The sequence below is a fragment of the Emiliania huxleyi genome (genome assembly GCF_000372725.1).
Source record: "Emiliania huxleyi CCMP1516 unplaced genomic scaffold EMIHUscaffold_650, whole genome shotgun sequence".
NCBI lineage: Eukaryota > Haptophyta > Isochrysidales > Noelaerhabdaceae > Emiliania > Emiliania huxleyi.
This window is the reverse complement of record NW_005197127.1, coordinates 2,739-24,612: the sequence shown is the minus strand read 5'-3', so window position 1 is coordinate 24,612 and position 21,874 is coordinate 2,739. Positions and strand designations below refer to the sequence as shown.

The 21,874-nt window shown below is 64.4% G+C and overlaps 6 protein-coding genes across 6 annotated transcripts in view; 2 read left to right on the top strand and 4 right to left on the bottom strand.

The window, feature by feature from the left end:
- Positions 1-229: 229 nt before the first annotated feature.
- Positions 230-2,538, bottom strand: EMIHUDRAFT_120513 (hypothetical protein; the record flags this gene model as incomplete). The annotated part of the gene is made up of 5 exons (XM_005762973.1): positions 230-379; positions 454-594; positions 820-876; positions 1,692-1,795; positions 1,875-2,538. 5 exons carry the CDS (start codon positions 2,536-2,538, stop codon positions 230-232), a joined length of 1,116 nt encoding a protein of 371 aa, XP_005763030.1.
- Positions 2,539-12,159: 9,621 nt separating this feature from the next.
- On the bottom strand, positions 12,160-13,416 carry EMIHUDRAFT_120510 (hypothetical protein; the record flags this gene model as incomplete). Its single annotated transcript, XM_005762972.1, has 3 exons — positions 12,160-12,225; positions 12,303-12,728; positions 13,210-13,416. 3 exons carry the CDS (start codon positions 13,414-13,416, stop codon positions 12,160-12,162), a joined length of 699 nt encoding a protein of 232 aa, XP_005763029.1.
- A 3,377-nt stretch (positions 13,417-16,793) lies between these two features.
- Positions 16,794-18,050, top strand: EMIHUDRAFT_248276 (hypothetical protein; the record flags this gene model as incomplete). Its single annotated transcript, XM_005762971.1, has 1 exon — positions 16,794-18,050. One exon carries the CDS (start codon positions 16,794-16,796, stop codon positions 18,048-18,050), a length of 1,257 nt encoding a protein of 418 aa, XP_005763028.1.
- A 495-nt stretch (positions 18,051-18,545) lies between these two features.
- Positions 18,546-19,329, top strand: EMIHUDRAFT_248275 (hypothetical protein; the record flags this gene model as incomplete). Its single annotated transcript, XM_005762970.1, has 5 exons — positions 18,546-18,550; positions 18,578-18,686; positions 18,730-18,801; positions 18,929-19,141; positions 19,234-19,329. 5 exons carry the CDS (start codon positions 18,546-18,548, stop codon positions 19,327-19,329), a joined length of 495 nt encoding a protein of 164 aa, XP_005763027.1.
- A 515-nt stretch (positions 19,330-19,844) lies between these two features.
- Positions 19,845-20,198, bottom strand: EMIHUDRAFT_317016 (hypothetical protein; the record flags this gene model as incomplete). Its single annotated transcript, XM_005762969.1, has 1 exon — positions 19,845-20,198. The coding sequence occupies one exon, from the start codon at positions 20,196-20,198 to the stop codon at positions 19,845-19,847; it is 354 nt and encodes a 117-aa protein (XP_005763026.1).
- A 64-nt stretch (positions 20,199-20,262) lies between these two features.
- Positions 20,263-21,874, bottom strand: part of EMIHUDRAFT_446172 (hypothetical protein) — a gene marked incomplete at its 3' end in the record, with an annotated part of 3,543 nt that continues 1,931 nt past the window's right edge. Inside the window, exons 6-7 of the mRNA XM_005762968.1 lie at positions 21,826-21,854; positions 20,263-20,311 (exon numbers count right to left, since the gene is read on the bottom strand). Of these exons, the coding sequence (XP_005763025.1) occupies positions 20,265-20,311; positions 21,826-21,854 (76 nt within the window). The remainder of the gene's footprint in view (positions 20,312-21,825; positions 21,855-21,874) is intronic.

The following is a 21,874-nucleotide window of genomic DNA, read 5'->3' as shown; positions in this document are numbered from 1 at the left end:
AGCGCGGGGCATGTGCGAGCATGTGCAGGCGGGGGCATGTGCAAGCGCGGCGCGGGCCGCCTCCTCCACAAAAGTGAGGTGCATAACGAGGCATTAATTGACTAGTTCATTAATGCGCTACTTCGTACCTCCACAAACGTGAGGTGCATCACGAGGCACTAATTGACTAGTTCATTAATTGACTAGTTCATTAATGCACTACTTCGTACCTCCACAAACGTGAGGTGCATCACGAGGCACGCGCGAGGCTCGACGGCCTACAGCCATTGGATTGCCCGAGATTCGCCGAGATTGCCCGAGATTCGCCGAGATTCGCAGAGATCCGGACGGCCTGCTGGACGTGAAAGACGTGCCCCGAGCAGATCACGCGCGCCGAGACCTAACCTCGGGCCATCTCGGGTCATCTCGGGGTGAGCTCGGCGTGCCCCGACCAGACCACACAAGTCCCAAGACCGGCCCGATCTTCCGCCGATGGCTGCCGTCGAAGACCACCCGCCCGCCGTCGCCGGCTGCGCGGAGCGGGTAGATAGGCTCGCCCTTGCCTTTGGTCGGCGAGCCCGCCACGATCTGGTTGAAGGTGAGCTGGTCGTCCACCTAATTAACTAGTTCAGTAACTAATGAACTCATTAGTTAATTAGTTGAAGGTGAGCTGGTCGTCGACCTAATTAACTGGTTCAGTAATTAATTAGCTAGTTGGTTAGTTAATTAGTTGAAGGTGAGCTGGTCGTCGACCTACCACTAGACACTTCCTAGACATTTCCTAGACACTTCCTAGACACTTCCAGACACCTTCTAGACGTTTCCTAGAGAGCTGCGCACCGCCCCCGCGCAGCCATGGTCGCAGTCGTTCTCGCCCGGCTTCCCGGAGACGGAGGCCTACGGACATGTCTCGGACATGTCGTGGACACGTCCAGGACATGTCCCGGCGGCTTGCCGGAGACTGCGTGCCATGCGGTCGCGCCACTCGGAGGCTAAAGAGAGCGCCTCTGCCGTCGGCCGAAAGGCGAGCACTCCTGTGGGGGACGTGTCACGGACGTGTCTGGGACATGTCCAGGACATGTCCCGCGGTAGCCATAGGGCTAGGAGACGCCGGTGTTGAACCACGCGCTCCACAGCGAGCCCGGGTGGTGCCTAGAAGGTTCCTGGAAGGCTCCTAGAAAACTCCCAGAAGGCTCCGCAGCGAGCCCGGGTGGTGCCTAGAAGGTTCCTGGAAGGCTCCTAGAAAACTCCCAGAAGGCTCCGCAGCAAGCCCGGGTGGTGCCCGCAGCGCGGCACCACGCTCGAGCGGTCGGACCTAAAAAGAAATCCGATGGCAAGCTGAAAAAAGAAACACAAGGGCGCCATCGCTCGAGCGGTCGGACCTAGAAGGTAAGGCTCGCAGAAGGTTCCCAGAAGGTTCCTAGAAAGCTCCTACCCTCGAGCGGTCGGACCGGTCGTCGTCCGCGGCCGTGTCAAGGCAGTCGGTGCCTGCGACATGCGGCGGCCGCGTGAGGGGGAGGAAGACATGCGGCCGCCGCGCGCCCGGCCTGCGTCGCCGCCTGCGAGGACGTCCGCCGTTGGCTGCAGCTCGAGCAGCGCCTGAGGCCGCGAGAGGCACGCGAAGTCCAATTAGTTAATTCACAAATTGAACAAGACCTGCGGCCGCGAGAGCCACGTCCAATGAATGAATGAATGAATGAGTTAATTAAGACCTGCGGCCGCGAGAGCCACGCGCAATCGACGTCCGACACGACCGCCGGCCGGCCAGCTCGCAGAAGCCACACAATGAGGTCCGCCTTGGTCACCCCATAGGCGCCTGCGCGGCGCGGCGCGAGCCGGCCGTCGGGAGCGGCGGGCGGCGGGCTCGGCGGCAATTTGGCGGCTGTCGCGCGCACGAAACATCGAGAACTTGAGCCGGAAGTTTGCGCTCACCTCGACCGGCGGCGCCTTGGACTGCGGTGGTGCCCGGCCGGTGTCGTTGGAGCCAAGCCCGACCCGCAGCGTCGGCAGCCTTCGCGCGAGGAGTCGCGTCGCCAGCGCGCCGTCCAGTGAGGCGACGAACATGTGGCCCGCCGTCGTCCCGCGCAGCAGCGGCCTCAGCAGCAGCGCCCAGTTCTCGGCGAGGTCGGCGTAGGCGGAGTTCGCGACGGTGAAGAAGGCGGGCTGGCCCACCGGGACGCGAGCCAGGATGTCGTCGCGGCTCAGCAGCCTTCCGTTGGCCTCCTCGAGCCCGGAAAGTCCCTCGCCAGGCCCAGAGGAGGCAGTGCGGCGCGGCAGTGCAGCGGCCGCCGCCTGCGCGAGCGCCTTCGCCTCCGCCGCCTCCGCCGCCTCCGCCCTCCGTGTGGCCGCTCGCGCCTCAGTGGCAGCTGCGGCCGCCTCTGCCCTTGCCGCCTCGAGCTGCCGCCGCAACGCACCCACCTCCTCGTCAGCCTGCTCGAGTTTGCCGCTGCGGATCCGCTCTGGGCCGCTGACGAGCCGCGAGCCGCTGTGCACCATCAGCAGACACGCGGCTACCGCAAAGCATGCGAGAAGGCGAATGGTGGTGGCAGGGGTCGCCATGGCGCCACGACCAATGCACGGGTCCGGTTGACGCGGCTGTTGACGCGGGCGCTAGCTGACTAGTTTGTTTGTTCCCGCGTCGCGAACTTTGTGCGCCGGCGTGAAAAAAGAATTCATTTTCCGCTACGCACATCATTCCTAAAAAGGTTTAGATCTACATTCTATCGTTTCACTGATACGAATACTTTCAGCATGCTCCCACAATCGATCCTCCGCGGCGAAGAAACTCATTCTCGGCGCATTGCGTTTGTCCGAAGCGCCGCCTCAATGGTGTAAGGGGGTGCTGATAACTCCGAAGAGGTCCTCACGACGGAGGTCCTCATGAGAGGTCCTCACAAGCAAGCAAGAGGTCCTCACAGCGCCATAGGCGCGCGTGGCCTTTCCAACGAAAACTGGCGCGGCCAGCACTGACTGGAGCCGATGAGGTGCGGTGTGGGAGCGGCAAAAAGATGCTCGTGGTTGAGGGGGTCTCGAGGGGGGGGCGGGGGGGGAGACTACAAAGTCACGTGCATTCCCGTGCTGCATTCGATTCGTGTTTGTAGTTAGTCAGTCTCAGGTGTGTGTGTGCAGGGATCACACTCCCAGTGTGTGCAGAACTCTGCCTCAGATCACTTTTTCTTTTTGTGTTGTATCCGCTTGTTTCTTTTTTCGCGAGGTCGAGGATCGCCGCAGCAAGATTAAAATGAACTCGGCGGCAGGACGCGGCAAGGGCCAAAAGTTCGGAGTTCGGCGGGGGCGTGTGTGGCTCTAATGCAGCGGACAACCGCGTGGGCAATGCTCCTCCTACTTCTACATCACACCGCGGTGCTGCGCGGCACCGCGCCCAGCACAGTCCCCAATGACGTGGCGCGAGCGTGCGAGCTTGGCCACGAGGCGGAAGTGCTGTCGTGGCTCAACGGTGGCGGGAATGTCGACGCGCAATGCCAGGACAGTTCTGCGGGCAGCACTCTTCTCATGAGGGCGGCCAGCGCTGGTCACGAGCGGCTGCTTGTATGAGGCACTGCTGCTGCGCGGTGCTGCTGTCGACCAACAGGACAACGAAGGCTGGACTGCGCTGACGCATGCCGTTCTCGGTTGGACCGCGCGCCTTGATCCCCTGAGCTCGCCACCACTGAGAAGGCGCAGATCGACCGCCGGGCCGCGTAGTCGTCGTTAAGGAGCGGCTTTCGGAGCCGTACGAAGGGGTCCAAAACGGTCGAACATGCGGTTTTTCGATGACCCCAGGCGCGATGTGGTATCTGCTTTTTGCTGGGTGAGGGAGCATGCTGCGCACGCTGATGCAGCACGAGGTCACCACCAATCAGGCCCTCACGCCACCACACGGCCGCCCTCGAGCACCAGCAGCCGCGCTGCGCAATGCTCAAGCTCAGGAGGTCACCCTGCTTCTCGCAGCTTTGTGCAGCGCAGCGAGCGAGCAGCGCCGCACCAGGCGGACCCATGGCGTGCTCAGCCAGCCGTGAGGCGGAGGCAGGCCGAGTGAGCGCGAGCCGCGCGGGAGGCCATGCCCCGCGCACCGGCGAGCGAGTGGCACAAAGAGTGCAAGTCGCGCATGCTTTTGCGTCACGGCTTATTTCTTCTTTTCACAACACTGGGCACGGGACTCAGTGTTGTGCGAGGGAGCTTAGGCGTAGATTCTTCTTTTGGCGAGGCGGCGGCCGTCGGAACGCTGGGTGGGGAGGGCGGCTGCCCTCGCTCGCTGCCTGATCCTGGACGTGCCCACGTCGTGACTGTCGGAGGTAATTCGCTCGAGCTCGTCTCGGGCGTGGCGCCCGGCACTCCGTTCTCTTCTTTTGGTGAGGCCACGGGAATCGGGATTGGCGGCGGGCGGGGCGGCGGCCGTCGGAACGCCGGCGGGGGCGGTGCTCGAGCGAGCAGGCGCGAAGGCCGGGCGAGGCGGCGGGCGGCGGGCGGGGCGGCGGGCGAGGTGGCTGGCGTCGCGTGCGCGCGTCGGGGAGGCGGCGCGGGTGGCAGGCGCAGGCGCGGGTGGGGATTGGGCGAGGGGCGGAGCCGGGAGCGGCTCGCGGGTTGGTCCGGTGGGGGGGGCGGGGCGGGGCGGGGCGGGGTGGATCGGGTCGGGTCGGGTTGGGGCGGGGTTGCTCGGGTCGGGGGGGGGCGGGGTTGTGGGGTGGGGTGGGGATGTCGGGGTGGAGAGTGGGTGGGCGCCGGAGTGGGAGTGGTGTGACTGCTCCTGTGGTGCGGGCGACGGCTTCTGAGGAAGCCGTCGCCCGCGCCTCGCCTGTCGCGTGAATCGTGTCGTGCGTCTTGGAGTTTTTGCCATTTTCCTTCTTTTCTTTGACATCCGTGAGGCGGCGTGGGTCGGCACGTGGGCCCTCGTCACGCGGCCGATACGTGAGCTGCACGAGCCATTCCGCGACCTCGACGTGGCCCTCGCGCCGGGAGAGCGCTTCGACGAGCTTCGGGAGGCTCACAAACGCCTCCGCGCCCTTCGCGACGAGGTCGGCAAGACGTGGCGCGAGTGGGACGGGCGCACGCTATACCAAGACGTCGTCGGGCCCTTCAAGGAGACCAAGGCGGTGGGACGGCGCCGCTACCACCCGCCCAAGCTTACGCCGGCGGCGGAGCTGCTGCCCCTTCCGGAGTTCTCGTCTACCAGCGAGTTCTTACAGCAGGCGCAGCGGCGGTACACCGTCGGCGTACACCATCGCAACTGGCTCGCCCTCGCCGAAGCCTTCGTCAGCGAGGCATCCCGGCGGGGCGGCCGCTACAAGACTGGCAGGTGCAAGAACCACAAGTGCTGGCGCGAGGCGATTCGGTTCGTCGCAGTCAGCCAGGAGGGGGCTGGCGCCTTCCTGAATGCGATCCCCATGCGGGATGATATGAAGATGGAGACGTGGGCGATGCGCATTACAGTTCAGCGCCGCCTCGGCCTCCCGCTCGATGTTGCCTGCCAGGCGGTGGAGGCGGGCAAGAAGGCGCCAAACGTCAAGCCGCACGAAGAACTCGGCGATGCCGCAATGGTCAACCCGCGTGCGAAGCACGCGACACGACACAAATACCTGCTCAAACGACTCGTCAAGACCCTTCGCTCGGCGTGGGGCATGCTCATCGAGATGGAGCCGACTGCACACCTCAGTTACAGTAACCCAAAACAACCTGACGTGGCGGCGGCGAACATCGGCAAAGGGCATGTGCGCCTCGTTGGCGACTTGAAACTGACGAGCTCGCTTGCGTGCAAGGGTGGCGATCGGCTCGGCTGGAAGGGGCTTTTGTCGCCTTCGGCAACACCGAGCGGGCGCTGCTCGACTTAGTGGTAGGGAATGCTGCAGAGGGCCGCGGCGGGGAAGGGGGGGGGGAGGGGGGAGAAGAAGGCGGAGGATTCGCAAGGGGGAGGGAAGTAGAAGGTAAAAAAAGAGTAGAGGTGGGGTTTGGGGGGCAGGGAGGGGGACAGGGCAGACGAGGGGGGAGAGGAAGGGGGGAAGAGGACGAGAACGGGGAAGAGGGGGCGAAAGGGGAGGAGGAGGGGGAGAGTGAGGGGGAGGCGGAGGCGGGGGCACCTGTGACGGCCCGCTACGAGAAGGGCGACTACCGGTTCGCGCGGGAGAAGAATTGCGACCTGCGTTTGCTCGACTTCGAGACGTTCGGCGGCTTCGGGGACGGCGTCCGCAGAATTCTTCGGCAGGCGGCGGACCAGCTGAGTAACAAACTTTCGCACGCTCAGCACCTCGATGAGGTCACATGGACCACCAAGAACTGGCACGGGCTGCAGATGCAGCGCTTGTCTGTCGTTCTCCACACCGCCGTGGCGTGGCAGACGGTGAACGAGCTAGCGTGCGGGGACAGCGGCATTGTGCACGGAGCTAAGTGCATTGCCGTTCTTAACGGAGTCGCTTAGGCGGCTCCGGTGGTGTGCCGGTGATAGTACTAGCACGCGCCAGTTCGCACCTGTGCCGAGCCTGTGTGCTGTGAGACAGAGTTGTTTTGTTTAAATTCTTTCTGTGTTGTGCGAGGGAGTTTTGTTGTAAAATTCTTTCTCATGGCCGGCGTGTCCATCGACCTCACGCAGTCAGACAGCGAGGAGGAGCCAGCACGGCCACAACTGTCACCGCCGCCACCGCCGCCACCCCCGCCGCCGCTACCACCGCCGCCGCCGCCGCTACCCGGCCCAGAGCCAACGGTGCGTGAAGTGCTTGGGCATGCGCTCCTCGGCCTCGAGCAATACGCGGACACCCTTATCGGCGAGGGCTTCGACGACGTCGGCTTCCTGCTGACCTTGACCTTTGAGCAGCTGAAGGAAGACGCCACCACGTACGGCCGGATGAAGCAGGGGCACGCCCACAAGTTTGCGAAGCATTTTCGAGAGGCGGCGGCAGCGGTGGCAGCCACGGCAGCCGTGGCAGCGACGTCGGCGGCGGCGGCATCGACGCCGGCAGCGGCGGCGGCATCGACATTGGCGGCGGCATCGACATCGTCAGCAACGGCGGCGGCGACGGCCGGATCGGGGCTAGCCACGCAGGAGGGGCGAGTAGCGGAAGGGGAGGAGTCGCCCGTTCCCCCGCGGGAGGAGCAGCTCGACGCGATGCGCTCCTTCCACAACTTCTCTGGCTGGAACCAGATCTACCCTCACTTCAGGGACGGCGCGGTAAAGTGCTGGGAGCTGCAGCGCGTCTCGAGCGAGTTCGTGGCCTCGCGCCGAAGCAGCGGCGATGGGCCTTCCGACGGCGGCGGCCGGGCCAAAGGATGCCGCGGCTTCAAGACCTTTCCGCGGCTGAAGGACGCCGTCGTCGAGAGCGCCTTCCGCGAGGGCGTCTTTGACCGCGCGACTCAGGCCGAGGACGCGGCGGCGGCAGTTGGGCGCGACTTTGAATGCTTCGCCTTTCCAGAGGTGGGCGACGCCAAGGAGTCGTCGGCGATGCGTGAAGACGCGGCGTACCGGCGGCTGCGCGCCGCGATGCCCTCCCTGCCGTCGAGCAAGCAGTGGGGCGGGCAGGGCCGCGCCTTCGAGCACCCGACCCTGCCGCCTGGCTGCGTCGGCCTGCCCCCGGGCTGGACAGAGGAGCAGCGCGTGAGCAAACGCGGCCGCCCCTACTCGGTCTTTCTCAAGCCAGGCACGGAGCCGCCGCACTACGACTCGATGAGCCGCCCGGGCGCGTGGCGCCTCCACCTCGGCTTGCGCAGCAAGCGCGTCGCCGGCAATGCCGACGAGTGCGCCGCTTGCGGCGACGGCGGCTTGCTGGTCCAGTGCGACCGCTGCCCGCGCTGCTTCCACCTAGACTGTCTCGACCCGCCCCTGACTCAGCAGCAGGTCGACGGCATGGAGGGCTGGCTCTGCCCGCGATGCGTGCCATAGCGGGCGAACGCGCCACATCTTATGAACACATTACACGGCTCTGGGCCCCGCACCAAGCTAAGGTAAGGGGCACGGTAAACTTCTCCACACACACCAGGTGGTGGGGCAAGACCCTCCCCTCTCAAGCTGCAATGGCCATGAGTGAAGGGGCGCCTATGACGCTCACAAGGAGTCACCAGGCGCGGAGCGCGCCGCGCGCGGAGGCGGCCGGCCGCATAGTAGTGAATAGCGTACACAACGCGATCTGTGATGAGTTAGTGGGACGACTAGAGCCGTAAGGTACCGTACGTCTCTAAAGCCGTGTAGAGTGGGAGCGGGGACTGGGAGGGTATTGCCGAATATGTCGACGTGATTTCATCACAGTCGAGCGCTGCGGACAGGCCGGAGCTCGCGGCTGCGGATGTGAGGTAAGGTAAGGTAAGGTAAACTTCTCCACACACACGAGGTGGTGGGGCAAGGGGGGGCGACCCTCGCGTCTCCACGTCTAACGACAGGAGCCCCAGGCTAGTTCCATTTCACTGTGGCACAGCTCGCGTTACAAAACCTTGATTTGACCATTTGCGCAAAAAGGTACATCTCGGTGCCTTCCAGAGGCAGCTGCGACCCCGCCGAGTGGACGGGGGCACACAGCAGGTGGCGCGGTGTGCCCCCGTCCACTCAGCGGGGTCGCAGCTGCCTCTGCGCGTCCTGTGGATGTACCTTTGTCGCGCGCCGGAGATGACTCGACGCCGCTGAGATCGGAGATTCAAGCTCTGACAGGTCGCACGTCGCTCCTTTGACGCCGACGTGACTCACCCGTGCAGATCACATCAGGACACGGTCTCGACGCGCTCGGTACGACGCCTGCGACCCGTCTTGGGTCAAGTGGCACGACGCTCATCGCGCCTACCAGCGCTGCCGTGCAGGTTGCCACGACGAGGTCGAGCACGCTTCTATACGCTCGCCCAGCCTCCCTTTCCATCCCATTAGGCAGCATGGGAACGGTGGCGAGCAGAGGCAAAGCCTACGAGGGGTGGTGGAACCACATGTCGCGGCTACTGCCGGCTCGACCCCACGATAGCCTCCGAAGGCTGACTTTGAGGCACCATCATCGGACGATGTCGACGAGTTGGGTCGCTCTCGCGGTAGCCAGGTAGCCCCCCATACTAGTAGCACCGGCCATGGCCGCAGGAAGCTCGGGGGAGGGCGCTGGGAGCAACACGGAGCTCCGTTGGACGCGTTTTCAAGATTAGCGTGTCAGAGTGAATTGGAACTAGCCCCACGGCATTTAAGGTGCAAGGCCCGGTGCGCGTGGGTGAGCGGTGTGTGTGTGTGTGTGTGTGTGTGTGATCGCGACCTGAGCTCCGGCTCGCCACGGCGTCGGAGCGAGGACGCCGCCGTCGCCCAGCCTAGACCCTCTTGCGTGACTACGTGTCATTGTACGTCCTGTGCCCCCAAGTTCATTTAATTTGACTCTGTATTTCATATTATGGTTTTTTTACTCCTCTCCTGCTGCTGCTCCCCGCCGACTGGGTGGAAAGAGGCTCGGCCGGCCTTGAGGGAGTCGCAGAGGAGGGATAACGCAGGCAACGCAGGGACGGGCCAACAGCCAGTGGGACGAACGAGGGCCGCGACGGCGGCTCAAGCGGGTGGGCAGAGAGCGAAGTGGGTGAGACTGATGATGCTCCTTCGACTTAGGGAGCGGTTCAGATGCTGGGCGGGCTTCAGGCTGGTGCTCACGCGAAAAGGAATCGACGCGATGTGCAAAGCATACAAGAAGGGGAGAAGGAAGAGGAGAGACGCCGGTGAGGACGAAGCAGAAACTAGCGCAGACGATAGCAGGGGAGACCCGGGGACTGGGGAGCCGGAGCAGACGGCATCGGCTGCGGAGGGAACGTTGGGAAGAGGCACGAGGAGGGCGGCGACCTCGACCGACTATGGAGGACCCGTCGCCAGACGACGCAGGGCAGAAGACGGTGAGGCGGAGCAGACGCGCAGGGCGAGACGAGGGAGGGAGCAGGACTTTGCGGAGTTCCTAATCTCTTCGTAGCAGCAGGGACCCGAGGGACCATGTGGAAGACGGCTAGTGCTAGTCCCCCATCGGGAGGACGACCCCGGCTAGTCGCCGACCACACCCACAAAGAACCCTGCACAAAGTCAAAGATCGCGAGGGCGGGGACCTGTTCCTTTTTACCCATCTCACAGTAGAGAGGTGTCCGTTTTTATTTATTTATTTATCCCCGCCGTCTGCGGTCGCCAAGGCAGACGACGTAGAGCAGACGACGGGGAGGTGGAGCAGACACGCGCAGGGCGAGACGAGGGAAGGGGACCAGGACTTTGTGTATTGTGAGCTTGTTTGTGTCTGTGTGTCGCTCGTGCGTGTCGTCATCATCTGTCCAGCGTCCACCCAAGACACACGACCAGTGAGTGAGGCTGAGTGAGTGAGGGCAAAGGACGCGCCAGGACCGCGCCTGTGCTCAGCCCGCTCACGTGGACCCAGGATGAAAGCTTAACGACGAGATTCCAGTCCTCGACGCTCGATAACTAATTCCGACGGACGAACGCTCCGATTCCCAGGACGCGGCTCGTGCGTCCCCAAAATTCGGCTGGATCGGTGTGCTGCCGCTGGCCACACGGCGCAGGCCGCGCCAATGCGCTGGGCGCAGCTGCTGCTGGGCGCGGCGCTGCTCGACTCTGCACGTTCGGAGCTGCACAATTCCCCCGACCTCTTCGTCGGGTGTCCCCGCCAATACGTGAGGGGCCTCCTCCTTCACTTTGACAAGTCGTACGAGGTTTACAACAATCTGGGCGGCTTTGCTGGCGGAGAGCAGCTCGGGGGCGGGGGCGGGGTCGCTTGTACGAGTGTAAACGGCGACAACATTCCTTACGGCGAGTACCCTCCGGGGGGCTGCCCATGCGGTTGTGGATGCAGCTGCACGAACGCCGAGCAAGTCGCGCCGCCAGGCACCCGGCAGGAGCTCCGATACCGCGACGTGGCGACTCTCGTCGGCAGCGACGGCAGAGAAAAAAAGCTCGATCTCGTGGTGACCAATCTGACAGAATACACACCGTGGAACTCACGCAACACCGGTTTCCACGACGGAGGACACTTTGCGCAGATCAGCATGTATCAGGACACGGAGACGACGTTCAAGTACGAGCTGCAAGATCCCCAGCAGCCGCGATCGCCCGATATCCACCCTGGTGGTGGCTTCGAGCCAATCGCAGTCGAAGACGGTGCATCTGCCCTTGCAGCGCTCCCTCTCTTCTCCCTCTCTTCTCTCTCCCCCGCCCTCTCCCTCCCTCTTGAGGTGAGTGGTATGGTAGCGTGCCGAGCCCGTCATGCGTAACATCGCCCTCAGGATTCGACTTTTGCTACTACGACTTTGACACAGGCCCAAACGGAAGAATGACAGAGAAGCTGACAGGTTGCGGACTTGACACGAGCGCGGATGACGGCTACTTCATGCACGGTAAGCTGCCCACCGGTCGTAGTGCTGCGGAGCTGGGTGACAACCTCTGCGACAACATCGACACGGCGCCATACATGGACGTCTTCCCCGGCCGGGGCGGCAGCGACGGCTGCGTGGACGTGCGGGCTAAAAGGGAGGGCCGGGGACCAGACAACCCGCAAAGGTTCTCCGACGTCTTTTTGCTGTCTAGCGAGTGTCCCCAGTACGACATTTGCCCAGCGGACGGCGTCTCTGGGCTGGTCAGCCTCTCGATGCGAAACCTGTTTGGGAGCTCATCCAGACCGTCCGCGAGGCGGGCTCCTTTGCCGAGAAGCTCGACGAGCACAGGGCGAGGCACATTGTCCTGATGTGAGAGGGCGTTCTTCGCGCCTGGTGCATTGCTCATCTTGTTTCTCTTTCTCTCCGGCTCTTCCACTTTTCCGCGGCGACCCACACGGCCACGCGCGCGCGAAGCAACGGAGCTGGATACAACATAAAAGGTGGTGGTGGTGTGGGGGGGGGGCAGTGGTAGCGCGTTGAGGCGCGCGTGTACAGAGGCGAGCCGCAATTTCTCGCCCACCTCCCATACACGCAACGCCTCGTTTTGCGCACGAGGGCTCTTACTAATAAATAAAAAAGACGAAAAGGCGCTCGGCGGGGGCAGCGCGCCCTACACGTGCTACACGCTCTACGACACATGTGACGATCTCCTTGTAGTGGTGTCCGTTTTATTTACTTACTACACACGTGCTCCAAATGAGGGGAGCGCGCACCCTCGGAGCTAGCGCGGCTGTGGGCGCCTCACAAAACGTGCAACGTGTGGATGCGACTACTCGGGTAACTGAGACGGAGGCTCGGGCCGGCGGAGCGGTCGCTGGCAGCTCACGGTCCTCGCCACTCCTGCGCCTCGGTGGAGCCGAAGAGCTCCTTCTTGAGCCGGATCGTCTCCTGTTCACAGCTGCGGGTGTGAAGAGACGCTGTTCACAGTAGGACTCGGTCTTGAGCCGGATCGTCTCCTGGATCACGCGGCACTCGAGGTCGGTCAGCTCCGGGTGGAACAGGTCGATGTTGAGGATGATGCGGTCCTGCGAGGTCGGGTTGAAGGTCTCGTGCTTGAAGGACGGGTCAAACACCATCACCTCCCCCTCGCGCCAGTGGTACTTTTCGCCCGCAACCGAGATGTAGGGCGTCTCGCCGCCCTCCTCCCCCGTCGGGCAAACCATCCCGACATGGCAGGCGACCACCCAGCTGCACGGGTCGACGTGGCGCGGCAGCCCCGTCCCCGGACTCTGCCTCTGGAACGCGACAGTCTCGCCCGCGAGACGAAGCTTGCCCAGCGCACCCATCGTCTGCGGACACTCCTCCGCCGGAAAGGACGCCTGCCGCTCGCCGCGGTAGTAGATTGGCATCGTCCTCCACCCGAGCGGCTTGCCGATGTCCTCAAACTCCGCCTCGCGCGCCAGCAGACCGACCAGCTCCTCTCGGATCGCCGGCGCCGCGCGCCTGCTCTCGTGCCCTCTCGGGTCCTCTCGGGTCCTCTCGGGTCCTCTCGGGTCCTCTCTTTCCTTTTTCTCGGGTACTCTCCGGTACTATCTCGGGCAATCTCGGGTCCTCTCGGGTAATCTCGGGTAATCTCGGGTAATCTCGGATAATCTCGGGTCCTCTCGGGTAATCTCGGGTAATCTCGGGTCGCCGGCGCTGCGCGCCGGATCGCGTCGAACGGCGCAGCGCTCGCGTCGAGAAACGGCGTGGCCGACAGCCCAGGAAAGTAGCCTGCGCGAGGGGGGGGAGAGGGCCGCGCGCTTTCTCGTGTCTGCAGCCCAGAGGGAGGGCCGCGCACGACAGGAGCGACCGCCGCTGCAGGCGCACGAGAGCTGGCGCATCTCACGCGGACTGCGGGTGCATCTAGAGGGAAAAGCCGCCTCCGACCACCTCGTAGTGCGGGTGCTTCCGAAGCTTCTTCGGCATGCCCTGCGCGACATCGCCGCGGTTCACCTTGATGTACTCGCGCACGCGCCGCAGCGCGCGCTTCCCGGCCGAGGCGAATTGCTCCTCGACCGCCTCGCTGGCCTTGTCCCAGAACCACGCCCGCCAGTACGCCTCTTCAGCTGCCTCGCCCGAGAGCGCCGCGGAGCCCATCGAGATTCGGCCGCAGCGAGAAGTGCCGCCGCCGCTGCCATGACAACCTCTGCACCTGTGCAAACGCAGCCGGCGGCGGTCTCGGCGTCTCTTGCGTGCGTGGGACGGAGCCTCGGGTGCGTGTCGCGCAGGCGGCAGAGTGTGTGAGCAACGGCTGTCTCAAGCATCGGGAATATCAGCGGAGAGCCTGAGCTCGGTGGCTGGCGCGAAGCAGCTCGAGGCGGAGAGGAGCAGCATTGTGTGTGTTCGCGTGTGAAAAAAGAAACGCCCGGGCGGCCGGCTCTCAAAAGGTTAAAATCTCAGGGTGGGCGACGGCTAGCGCATCACACCCCTCTCCTTAAAATCCCTGTGTGGTGGCGGCGTGCCGTCCTCCCATCCCTCCCTGCGAATGGTTTCTTGCTGTGCCATTTGTAGCGCCAGTCCGAGCCAGTCTGCTGTGAGAGGGGCTTATATTTTAGAACAACACCGCAAGGGATGCCAGAAGGCCTGAGGGACGTGGCAAGGGCAAAAGGGAGGAGAGAGGGGGGGAAAGGGAGGGAAAGAGAGGCGGGCTCCTGGAGGCGATCGCTTACTATAGATCGAAGCTAGAGGCGGTGGTCTTCATGTGGGTGCCAGCACATGTGGGAATAGCCTTGGACCGCGTCACACCAATCCTCGCTACCCAACGCGGCCAAAGGATATCCAACTCGAGAACCTCGAGAGAGATACGCTCGCCCGTAGTGGCGTTTTTCACGCGCCGTTCACACCGAGCAGGGTTTTGGAAGGACGATCAGGGACACAGGGGAACGGGAGTGGGGAGCGCATCGCGACACGGAGGATTCACCAACACTTGGAGCACTTGGAGTGTACACTTGGAGCACTTGGAGTGCAGTCAGTAACCGCACATCCAGGGCCGGGGAGCTCAGAAGCGCACCCAGCGGGCCGGATGATTGGCATCGGGTTACGGGCAAGAAAGCCCTAGCCCGGGGGTGCGCGTTCGCAGGGCAAGGGCCTTAAAGTAAACACAGTTCTCCGAGGGTTGGACCCGCGTACCGGGTTTCCCCTTAACTGCAGGACGCCCCCTCTACTCGGAGCTAGTGGACATTACACTGGACACCACGCCCAAACACAGACACTTGCTTAGTCCTCGGTCCCGGAGCTCCACCTTCGGTCCTCTCGGGGCTCCGGTTCTCCCCGATTCGCTCTCTTGCTCGCTTGCCGAGCGTCACACGACGGCCGGTGTGGTCTTTTCCCTCGCTGTTGGTGTCGCTTCCTCCGCTGCCGCCTTTCGTCTTCGCCAGCCTCTCCCAGCTCCACCGGTTCTGAGAGTGTCGACGACCCGGCCGGGGTCACCCCGGGTGAGAACGGTGGCATTGGGTCGCGCTTGTGTACACGAAAACCATTTTTTTTTGAGAGCGCCTTCGTTGTTAATAATAACACAGACGGACGGACACTTGCTGTAGCCACATGACACGCGCACACTCACACCGCACCGCACCCCGCGCCCGCGCCCACCTGCATGAGATTTTTTTTACGCTGCCTTCCTGTTGCTCACCTCTCAAAGAATGGTGACGCCCGCCCCCGCTGCCTCCCGTTGATCAGCGGGGCATCTGACGCGCAAAGGCTCTCCCCCATAGGCGACTCGGCAGGTCTGCCGGCGCAAGCCATCGCCTAGATGCTACACGCGCCTGATCCCTGCCCAGCGCCCGGGTCGACGCGCGGGCTCACACTCCCCTCGAGACACTCCCACACAGCCAACGAGGGATTGGGGCAACCGTGCCGACTGGTGCGCGCACACGATGGTCTCCGCGGTGCCGGGAAAATCTCCACAAAACTACTACGACGGCAGCCAAAAGCTCGTCTTCTCGTCGAAACACCACGTCGGCTGCGCTCACCGCCGCCGGCTGCCCTTGCCGTCGACATTTCGCCGCCGATTCATCGCCGCCGTCTTGATCGCCAGCGTCACGGCCACTGCTGACCGTCACCGCCGATCTCCACGTCGCCGATTCCATCGCCGACGACGCCACCACCGCCGGCTAGCACCTCCTCGGCACGCGCGGCACTTCCCGCCTCCGCGTTACCGCCCCCCCCTCCCCCCCCTCCCTTTTGCCCCATTTATTTGGCAGCTGCGCACCCGGGGGGGGCCACCATGTCCCCCCCCCCCCCCCCCCTCCCGCCCTGCCTCTGCCTCTGCCTTGACCCGCTTTTTGTCGCGCTCGCGCAGGGTCCGTCGCCGAGGCTCTGTTGCGGGCTGCCGCGCCCCGCACACATTCACGCACGCACGCACGCACGCGCGCACACACACGCTATCAAACTATTAGCCTAATAACGACGTTATTGGCTATTAATTAGCTACGGCACCGCTTATCATGCTTATTGGGCGCGGCGCGCCCCACGGGGGTTGTATTATAGAGGGGTCGGAGGGGGGACGAGGATTCTAAAGATTAGAGGCTGCAACGGCGGTCTCTCGGTAAGGGTAACGAGGGGTTCTCTCCCGACAAAGTTTCCGGTCGGAGCGGGAAAACCGGGGGTGTCAATGAAATGAACCAAGTCTAGGATTCTGGCCAAATCGGCTCCCCCCGAGGTTGGAATTTCTTTTACTAAAGCCGTAGGGGGGGGAAACAGGGGGAGTCATGTGGGGGTTATGGGAAGGTCGAAACCGGGAGGCTTTCCCGAGAAGTCTTGGTGGGGTTTTCGGTGCCAACTGCTTGCCAGAACCAGGATTGGCAGCTTCCCCGGAATGGGGGTGGGCCGTAAAGGAAACTCAGGGCCTGGAAGCACTCCGCCCAAACGTGCCCCGCCAAAGGATCCGGGGGAAGTTCACCAGCCAGGAAAGGCCGCCGAGGACGAAAGGAAAGCGCCGCCCGGCCGCCGCCAGAGGAAGGGAGAGACGCCGCCACGACGAGGGGGGAAACCCCGGAGACGCAGCTCCCAGGAAAAGCGCAGCCCCCACAGAGCAGAGGAGAGCAACGCACACACAAACACAAACACGCACCAACGCGCAGGCACACACAGGCAAAGGCACGCGCGCCGGCACGCCCGCCCGGACGAATGCAGGCACGCCAGGAGGCAGGGACGGAAGCCCCCCCCCCCCCCCCCACACACAACACACACACACACACACCGCCCCACCCAGCCCCACCCCCACCTCCCCCACAAACCCCCCCGCCTCTCTATATTCTCCGGCTTCCAATCGCCCGCGACATGAACTTGAGCTCGCTCCCTGCTCGTTGCGACGCCCTCCGCAGGCTCAACGTCCGAGCTTTGTCCCCCGTCACTCTCCTCTCATTTCAGACCCCCCACTCATGCGCATAGCTGTTCGCACTTCCGACCAATGCAGGCTCCTTAACTCACCCTCACCGTGCCACCTGCCCCCCACCTTTCCCCTTCCGCAGACAATGAAGCTCATCCTCGCAGCCTTTGTCGCACTACTCCCTCCCGGCACCCTCGCCGGCGCGCCGGCACCCTCACCCTCGCCGCCGGCCTCGCCGCCCTTCCCCCCGGGAGTTGCACCCCTCCCACCGCCACCATCTCCACCGGGCACCTTTGCCAACAAGCCCGCCCTGCAGACCGCGGCCGACCTGTGGTGCAGCAACGAGGCGGCCGCCCTGGCTGCGTATGGCAACATCTCGGACTGGGACGTGAGCCGCATCACCGACATGAGCTGGCTGTTCCGCGCCGGCTACGGCTCCACGACCGGCAAGAGCACGTGCAACCCCGACATCGGGGCGTGGGACACGTCTGCGGTTCTCGACATGAGCGGCATGTTCTCCGGCGCCACCTCCTTTGACAAGGACATCTCATCGTGGGACACGTCTGCGGTTCTCTACATGGGCTACATGTTCTACAACGCCTCCTCCTTCGACAAGGACATCTCGTCGTGGGACACGTCTGCGGTCCTCTACATGGACTACATGTTCTACAACGCCTCCTCCTTCGACAAGGACATCTCGTCGTGGGACGTGTCGAAAGTCCTCTCCATGAACGCCATGTTCCGCGGCGCCTCCGCCTTCGACAAGGACCTCAGCTCGTGGGACACGTCTGCTGTTCTCTACATGAGCGGCATGTTCTCCGGCGCCACCTCCTTCGACAAGGACATCTCGTCGTGGGACGTGTCGGCTGTCGTCTACATGGACGCCATGTTCGACGGCGCCTCCTCCCTCAGCGACTGCAACAAGGCGCTCATCCACGCCAGCTTCGACGCACAGACGAGCGCGTGGCCCTACTTGTGGGGCTCGCTGGAGTGCTGCTTCGTCATGCCCGCATTGCCCCCCGGGGTCTGCGGCGACGGCACAGCCCTCGACCCGACGGGGTTTTGCGAGGTCGTGCTCGGGAGCGCCACCGAGGTGCTCGACGGCAAAGTCGAGGTCGTGCTCGGGAGCGCCACCGAGGTGTTCGACGGCAAGGTCGAGGTCGTGCTTGGCAGCGCCACCGAGGTGGTCGACGGCAAGGTCGAGATTGCGTGCTCCGACAACCGCCGCCTAGAGGAGGCGCAAGAGGAGGGCGAGGAGGCGGCGGCGGCGTCAATCGTCGACGGCCTCCTCGCGCGGCACCCGGACTTCGTCGCCAAGCTGCGGCGCGCAAACCTCGACGAGGAGGCAATCAAGATCATGCTCGAGCTCGGGCAGGATTTTCGGCTGCCGGCGCTCGCTTAAGGCGAACGAGCGTCAATGGCATCTCTCCGCCTAACTCCAAGTCCTCCCAAGCATCGCACGCTCTTGCCCTACCGCCGCCGCTGGACGGCACTCTTGGGCGCCGCCGCCTCGCCGGCCGTGGGCTCGTTCTCGCGCTCTCCCCGTGCCAGCACCAGGCCAGGGCGGAGGCGTGCGGCTTCTCGCCGCCGGCGGCGCCGCCTCCCTCCGCCTCGCCGTCGCCGCCGCCTCCCTCCGCCTCGCCGTCGCCGCCGCCTCCCTCCGTCTCGCCGTCGCCGCCGCCACCGTCCGCCTCGCCGTCGCCGCCGCCGCCGTCCGCCTCGCCGTCGCCGCCGCCGCCGCCCTCCGCCTCGCCGTCGCCGCCGCCTCATTCGGACCCGCCGTGCTTCCCGAGCTCTGCGACGGTCCAGCGCGCCGACGGCGCTACCGCCCTCCTCTCCTCAATCTCCGCCGGCGACTCGATCCTCGCTGCGGCGGCCGACGGCACCCTCGCTTTCGATGGCGTGAGAGCGTTTTCATCTGTTTCACAGTCGCTTACTTCTACTAGGCACCCTCGGCTTCGACGTCGTCTCCTCCTTCTCGCTGGCCGACCCGTCCGCCAAGGCGGCTTTCCTCTCGCTCGCCACCGCGACGGCGACGGTCACGCTCACCCCGACGCAAGCTGCCCGCCGGCCCGGCAAAGGCGCTCAAGCAGGCGTCCGAGGTTGCCGTCGGAGAGACGATCTGGCTCGCGTCGCCGGCCGCGGGCACGCTCGTGCAGGCGCGTCTATATACCCCCAGCACCACACACACCCCTGCCTCTCCCGATGCGAGCCCCCCCCCCCTCCCCGCCCCACCCCCCCCTCCGCTTTCCCCTCCCCTGCCAGGCGCCCGTCCTCAAGATAACCAAGGTCGTGGCCGACGGGCTGCACAGCCCGCTCACTATGCACGGCGGCTGGCCGGTCGTCGACGGAGTCGCGACCTCGTACAACAGTCCGGCCGTCGTCGCGCGCAACAAGTACCTCGTCCCGCTCGTCGAGGCGGTCTGCCCCTCCCTCGGCCGCCTCGTCGTGGCGGCCGTGAACCCCAAGCCGATGCACTACATCGATGGCGAGGTGAGCCCTCTCCCACCGTGCCAAGTTGTATCTCACTTGTCCCCACTCCTCCCCACCCCGTCGCCCACTTTCGCTTCGTCGCTCGACCAAAGGTGGTCGAGCCAATCTCGTCGCTCGAGGTCGCCGCTGCCGTGGCCGTCACGGTCGCCGCCACTCTTGGCGTGCGCAAGATCACGGCGCGCAAGTAATGCGCGAAGCGGCGCTCCAGCTCGGATCGCGCGGCTCACCAAGACTCTCTCTACTAGAGCTCTCGTCCATGCGGCCGCCCTTTGAGTCCTTCATTGGAGAACGACCTAACTAACAGGTTGACGCCTCTAGTCAACGCCGGTAACCGCGGCAACACATGGTATACGCCGCATTTTGCATGGCCGACCGACGCCGAGTGCGACTTAATGTGATCGCGTTTGGTATCATGGAGCTCCGGCTCGGCTGATCTTCTCGAGCCGCGCCTTTTGGCATGCGGGGCGCCGCTCACCCGTGCCATTTGGCCCGCAAGCGTGAAGAACGTGTACTGCATGTGTGGATCACTCACTGAGTCAGTTAGCATGAAGCGTGATACCACGACCTCTCACTCTGTCTGTGAGTCTGTGCGGGTGAGGGTCTCTTGATTTTGAGAGGCAGCTAGCCCGTGCCGATGGGTGGACGCAAGACAGAAGAAGACGCGGCACTCTTGAGCAGCACACACTCACACCAACTGTGAAACTCAATCGCGCTTCGCGGCAGGGGCAACCGTGCGGCCGTCGACATTACCCATTAGCCGCCGGCACTCCCCTGCGCCCAAATACGAGTGCTCCACACGGCGGCCCGAGCCGCTGCAGCAGAGGTACCTCGCCTCCGCCTGACCCTCAGCCGGGAGCACCCGCGCCTTGACCCACCGCCCGTCGGGCAGCCGCCGCCCGACGAGCGGGTCGGGCTCCTCCTCACGACGCCCCCCCGCCGCGGCGGCGAGGCACTGCAGCAGCGAGCGCCACGGCGCCGGCGAGGGGCGCCGAAGCACGGGCAGGAGGGCGCGGTGGCGGGCGCCGGTGGCCAGCGTGCCGAAGAGCTCTGTCTGCATCTCCTCGAGCGAGCCGCCGCGGAGGAGGACGTGCGATACGGAGGCGCCGCGCCGGTCGGCCGCCTATTCACAGCAGTGGGGGTGTGAAGAGACGCTGTTCACACCACCCTCATCGCGCGCCGGTCGGCCGCCCTCGGGTCGGCGTAGCACGTGTCGGCCGAGACGATCTCGACGCCGGTGTGGGAAGCCGAGAGCACCGCGGCGCAGTCGCCGGATGGCTTGTGCCCGACCACCACCTAGAAGGGCCCTGGACGGCTCCTAGAAGGCTCCAAGCAGCAGCAGAAGTGGACTGAGACCGACCTCACCCGGCGGATGCCTCCCCGGAGCAGCCAAGCAGCGACGCCTATTCACAGCAGTACGGTGTGAAGAGACGCTGTTCACACCTCCCTCATCCCCGGAGCAGCCACGCAGCGACGCCCGCGTCGAGCGGGTCGGAGGCCACGGCGGCGAAGGCGGAGGGGTCGGCACGCGCCTAGAAGGTTCCGAGAAGGTTCCTAGAAGGCTCCGAGAAGGCGCCGAGAAGGCTCCGAGAGGGTTCTCGGTGTCGACTCGCGACTCGCGCCTCTGCGTCTGCGAGCGCCGCCTCGCGCACGCGCGCCGCGCTCTCAGTAGTGATGCACCTGAATATGGATTGGTGGAAGTGATTGAGTACGCCAACCTCATGGCGGGGGATGCGGTGCGAGTGTGCAGACTCCGCGCGCCGTGCGAGTACGAGGGGCGAGTACAGCGAGTGCCGCTGAATACGGCCGAATGCAACAGGCGCGCTGAGCCAGTGCGATCATGCGTGGCGAGAACCAATGCAGCGATGGACATTTCGCCGCAAGCGCTCGCGGGGCCGTGAGTGGGGGTCCACGCTGCCTGCCTGCCCCTCTGGCTATACTTTTGTCCGTGGCGATGCCTCTCCCTGAGGACGCACCACACCGCCTCGTGTGCAATGCCCCCGTGTGTGCTCCGCGAGTGCGTGTGCCCCGTCCTCCATGCTAGGGACGTGTGTGTACGACTGACTGACTGACTGCAACCGGCGCGTCCTCTCGGGCGCTGCTTTGGAAGACTAGAGGACGCGTCTCGCTTCTAGGCTGCGCGCACCCCCCGTCTAGGAACCTTCTAGGAACCTTCTAGGAACCTTCTAGGAACCGTCTAGGAACCGTCTAGGAACCGTCTAGGAACCGTCTAGGAACCGTCTAGGAACCGTCTAGGAACCGTCTAGGAACCGTCTAGGAACCGTCTAGGAACCGTCTAGGAACCGTCTAGGAACCGTCTAGGAACCGTCTAGGAACCGTCTAGGAACCGTCTAGGAACCGTCTAGGAACCGTCTAGGAACCGTCTAGGAGCCTTCTAGGAACCTTCTAGGAGCCTTCTAGGAACCTTCTAGGAACCGTCTAGGAACCGTCTAGGAGCCGTCTAGGAGCCTTCTAGGAACCTTCTAGGAACCTTCTAGGCTGCGCGCACCCCCCGTCCGCGTACGAGTTCGAGACGATGGACCTAGCCCCACATCGCAGAAGGTTCGTGGAAGGTTCGTGGACGGCTCCTGGAAGGGTCTGTGCGCTCGACGGCGGCGGGGCCTGCCCCACATCGCGTCGCGGTTCTGCAGCGCCAGCAGCACCTCGCCGCCGCGCGTCGCTCGCTCCGCGTCCCACTCGGGCCTGGCGGCGTGGTATTCACAGCAGTGGGGGTGT